Below are 4,667 nucleotides of genomic sequence, written 5' to 3'. Positions count from 1 at the left end.
TCAGCACCCCAGCCTTAATAGGGGATGTTGCCGTAGCTGTTGCCAAGACAAGGGGGACTGATTTGGTGCGCCTCCTTAAGGCAACAGTTAACAATACAAGGCGAATTTATCACTAGGGATGGTTTAATTACTGCCAGTAACATTACTAGCTGGCAGCCATTTTAAGTGTCAAGGTCTAGCCAGTAACATTGCTAGCTGGCGGCCTTGTAAAATTAACCTCTCAGTCTTTTAGATCCCTAGAATAACCATTCCTGCAGAAAATAAAAGAGGGGAGAGTGTAGTGAAATGCGGGCTTTCGGCCGTTGGCGGCGCCCTCCTGCACAGGTGCTGCGCCGCCGTTGTATTCATGGAATGCCAAGCCTCGCATGTACATTACGCATTTCCCCTCACCAACAGCAGAACGATCCATACCGCCGAAGCCTACAGACGTCTGAACGTAAAGCCTCTGCGGAACCACCCAGTGCGACAAAGACTTGGTAAGTCCACCGAGTTTATATCACTGGGTAACACTATACCTCGATGCAAAAAATGCTGCTCCAGGTGACTCGGTAGCGGAAAGGACACTGCAATCGATGAACACTGCAACATTTGATAAGCTGTCAAAACTATTCAGAAACGCTCATGCTTTGGCAAAGAAATCAAGACCGATCAGCGACTTTAGATGGCAGTGCACGCTTGACAAACAGAAAGGTGTGGATATTGGTCATACATATCATAACGATAAAAGTGCCCAACAGTTTCTCGTAGCCATATCAGAGGTAGAACGAGAAATTGAAAGTGAACTCTCACAAGCACGATACTGCAGTCTATTGTCGGATGGTTCAACTGACGTGTCAGTCGTGGAAAATGAGATTGTGTATGTACACTTTGCAAGACGTGGCATTCCCCACTGCTACTTTCTTGGGCTTATTGCCTGTGAGGTTGCAAATGCACAAGGCATTTATAATGCCATAATGAAAGCGCTGAACTTCAAAGACTTAGGAAAAACAGAAATACAGAAAAAAGTTGTTGGGTTTGCTGGAGATGGAGCATCTGTAAATACTGGAAAAATCAATGGTGTTATTGCACAAATGAGAAACCGAATTAGTCCTGCGATTGTCATGGTACAGTGTTTGTCTCACAGAGTGGAACTCGCCTTCAAAGATGCCATGAAGAAAGCTCCTCTCTATTCCAAGGTATACAGCTTAATGGATGAATTGTTCAAGTTTTACCACAAAAGTGCTAAACAAAGTGCTGGGTTGAAGTCTTCATTTGAAGCACTGAATATCACACCATGTACACCAACTCGTGTGGGTGGCACACGTTGGCTGGGTCACACGCTTACAGCTCTGAACAACATTTGGAAGGGATACACAGCTATTGTGAAGCATCTCAGTCAGGTAATAAATTTTGAATTATTATGGTTATTCTATAATGAGCTTCATCAGAGTGATTACATATATAAAGTATTAACTTTGAGTATGTCTTGACAAGAAAAGGTGGAAAATGTTATGTATTTAGTATTTTACAATTGATTTTACTCATGTAAAATATCACTTTGACATGCACAGAACACAGGATACTATATGTTTTTATCAACTGACAAATGCAGAAAAAGTTGTGGGATTTGAAAAGAACCTTTAAATTAATATTATAAGATTTTACTGTCTCAGTTAAGGCACCCATATTTGAGATAGCCAGGCTGAGATTGCACATAATCTAAACAGGATTTTATTATTTGTTTTGCTTTGCATCAGGTATCTGTTACTACAGGGCAGTCAGCTACACAGCCCAAGGCCTTATACCTGCTGAAACTACTGAGGTCAAAGGATGTGATCACATTTGCTCATTTCCTGACAGATGTGGTGGCAGTGCTGGCTCAGCTTTCTAAAGCTCTTCAAAAAAGGGAAACCTGCTTGTATGAGGTTCATCAACAGCTTCTGGCCACAATCTCGAACATCAAAAAATTTCAGATTAGGTAAGGATTAGTAAGTAATTAAGTTCTATGAAATAACAAGCAGGCATATTCTGTAGCTAATTTGGTGCTTGTAGTTATATCTGCTGTAGCTGATTAGTGGTGGTGGCCTATCTTTTACTTTCAGACCTGGCCCAGAATTGAGAAAAGTACAAAGGCCTGATGGGTCATTTGCAGGAGAAAGCCTGACAGGAGATACTACTCAACATAGTGCTCAGATGCCTAAACTGTTGACAGCACTGGTAGAAACTCTAGATAGACGCTTCAGTGATATTGATGAAGGTGTTCTGTGTGCTACTAAGCTTGCTGATATGAATGCATGGCCTGCCAGTCTGGAAGATTCTACTAATGGTTAGCATTAATAAAAAATAGATACAATTTAATTTAACATACCTTGTTTGCTATACTTTAACATATTATGTGTGAGGAGAATGATTGAATAAGATGTATTGTGGAGGACTTAGTCTCTTGTACAGGTGCATTCCTCAAATTCCCATTTAAGGTGAAGCTAATTGATCAATTATTCTTTCATGAAAGTGATAGGAGCCAGATACACGTTGCGACTATGGCTATGCACAAGTGTGGCACTGTGTGCACATGTGGTGTTAGCTATATGAGACAGTTGTCATTGTTACAAAATGTTTGCAAGGGAACACTGCATTGTATTTTATTTGAATCATGTGTATGCTTACAGATTTTGGGGATGAGTATCTTGCAACAATTGTGGACCACTTCAGGGACAGACTTGTACAGAATGAAGTGAATATTGGCATAATTGAAGCGGAATGGACTCTGCTAAAGCAAGATCTATACAATAAGTAAGTTTACTGCATTAGTTGCTGGCAAAGGTTTGTTAAAACAATCGCTGATGTTCAAAGCAATAATGGAGGGTCAAAAGTAGCATGGAGCATGGTACACCAGATGATATGATGGAAAATCATTATTTTTGACTCTGAAGCTGTGAAACATTTTCTTTAAAAGTTCTGTCTTTGGATGGACAATTAACATAAAAATGAAATAATCCCTGCTTGAATATTTTTTTTCAGCCACAAAGTGCATAGTATGTCATGGAAACTTGTGAACGAGCTGTACTACAACAAGTGCCCAAACTTTCTTGAAGTTGTGGATTTGATATTGTCACTACCAGCAGGTACCTGTGAGTGTGAGAGGGGATTTTCTCTCATGAAGATAACAAAAAACCAGTACAGGAACAAACTGAAGAGTTCATCAATGACCATGCTGATGACTATTCAACTCCATTCAGCGGATATCAGTGAGTTTGACCCTACTTCTGCCATCCATCAATGGAACCAGCATGCAAAGAGAAGGCCAAGCTTCATTGAAAGGAGTCACAGTAGGACCAGAGATCCAGAACAGGTGATTGATGAACTTCATGATGCAGCAGCTGTTTTACCTGAACATGAAGATGCCCATGACAAATCTGGAGATGCTTACAGCCCAGACTCAGACTATGACTCTGACTTCTCAGATCTGCTTGAGACAGATGATAGCACTGGTGATCTGTCTGATGTTTAGCATGCAAAGCAAGCAAAACTGTGTACATTGTGTACGTGTTTTCTCCCAGACTCATGATTGTATTCTGTTATACATGTCAATACAAAGTAAAGTACTCATGTATTGTGCAGTATGTACCTTGCAATTGATGTTTGTTTACAAATAAAGGTTATTTAAAGAGAAAGATGATTCCATCCCATCTTCATTTGTTCACAGACAAGGTAATAGCCTGTTACAGTATAGGTAACTCTTAGTTGTATTTGATTACGTTTAATTTCAAGGCATAATATCAGGACTGCAAGTTTTTGGCAGGACAGGCAACTTTTCAAAGTTACCAGTCCTGTTGACTGGTTGATATTTTCCACGAATTTTGAACACTGCTCATGATCAGGTCGGTTGGGGTAGCTGTAATGGCGGGGTTGTATTCATTAATGTGATTAGCGGGATGATTATTTGGGTGGGCTTGAGTGAGTAGCAAGCTAGACGGAGCGACAAGCATCGCCAGCCCTGCAACGATGACTGAAGCTGGTGATAGCACACTAATGACTGTATTAGTTGGCTTGACATGGTGGTTGGGCATCGGGATCGTGCCAGAGCTGTGGTGTTGTTGGTGGGTACTGCCGTAGTTCACGTCGGTTTGAGTCAATGACAGCTTCAATGCCAGTTTCTATTGGCTGCCGCAGCGGCAGTTGTCCGTACTTCGATGGCAGGGTTGGTGTTGAGGTTTCCGTCGGTTTTAACTGGGCGTCTCTTTTACCTCGTCAATGAATGGGTGGCCGCTTGGATGCGGCCTCTGCTTTTCGTTGTCTTTGGCATGGTTGAAATTTTGCGGTGTGAAGTTGAGTGTGGCAAAAGTTGAAATGGACGATATATAGTATGATCAAACTGATATGTGCATGGATAAAGACGCAGTAGAGCTGACGCAGTACTTTAGATGACGGTAATTGAATGAAGGTGGCGGATTAGGTTACTATCTGGTGCATCTGGCAAGTGGTAAGAGTAGGCGACGCATGGTTACCCATATGTGTCACAGGTTTAGACCCTGTTCTCCGTGTCCTTCCAGACGTTAACAATGATTATAGCAAAGCCATAATCACCCATTATAGGCAAGCCAAAATAGTTAAAGTCGTATTTTTGTATACAGGCATAACAATGTGACACAACTTTATTTTAAAATGTCACGTGACCTCGATGACCT

General features: G+C 41.4%; 1 protein-coding gene across 2 annotated transcripts; it reads left to right on the top strand.

Annotated features, from left to right (window-relative positions):
• The first annotated feature begins 781 nt into the window (after window positions 1–781).
• LOC139128628 (zinc finger protein 862-like) lies at window positions 782–3,560 on the top strand. 2 transcript variants are annotated; one of them, XM_070694368.1, is made up of 4 exons: window positions 782–1,379; window positions 1,737–1,957; window positions 2,649–2,772; window positions 3,001–3,560. In XM_070694368.1, exons 2-4 carry the CDS (start codon window positions 1,840–1,842, stop codon window positions 3,488–3,490), a joined length of 732 nt encoding a protein of 243 aa, XP_070550469.1. In that variant the 5' UTR covers window positions 782–1,379; window positions 1,737–1,839; the 3' UTR covers window positions 3,491–3,560. The 2 variants fall into 2 exon arrangements, with proteins under 2 accessions (XP_070550469.1, XP_070550468.1); XM_070694367.1 differs by lacking the exons at window positions 782–1,379; window positions 1,737–1,957 and adding an exon at window positions 2,040–2,305.
• Window positions 3,561–4,667: the final 1,107 nt, after the last annotated feature.

This window comes from Ptychodera flava, unplaced genomic scaffold (genome assembly GCF_041260155.1).
Source record: "Ptychodera flava strain L36383 unplaced genomic scaffold, AS_Pfla_20210202 Scaffold_62__1_contigs__length_770838_pilon, whole genome shotgun sequence".
NCBI classification, from domain to species: Eukaryota; Metazoa; Hemichordata; class Enteropneusta; family Ptychoderidae; genus Ptychodera; species Ptychodera flava.
This window is presented reverse-complemented; position numbering and strand designations above follow the sequence as displayed.

Bases quoted from the DNA above. Each gene is read 5' to 3' on its own strand.
- LOC139128628 (XM_070694367.1), top strand. From the start codon at position 2,173: ATGCCTAAACTGTTGACAGCACTGGTAGAAACTCTAGATAGACGCTTC. The intron at 2,306-2,648 runs GTTAGCATTAAT...GTATGCTTACAG, and splicing joins TCTGGAAGATTCTACTAATG to ATTTTGGGGATGAGTATCTT. The intron at 2,773-3,000 runs GTAAGTTTACTG...ATTTTTTTTCAG, and splicing joins AAGCAAGATCTATACAATAA to CCACAAAGTGCATAGTATGT.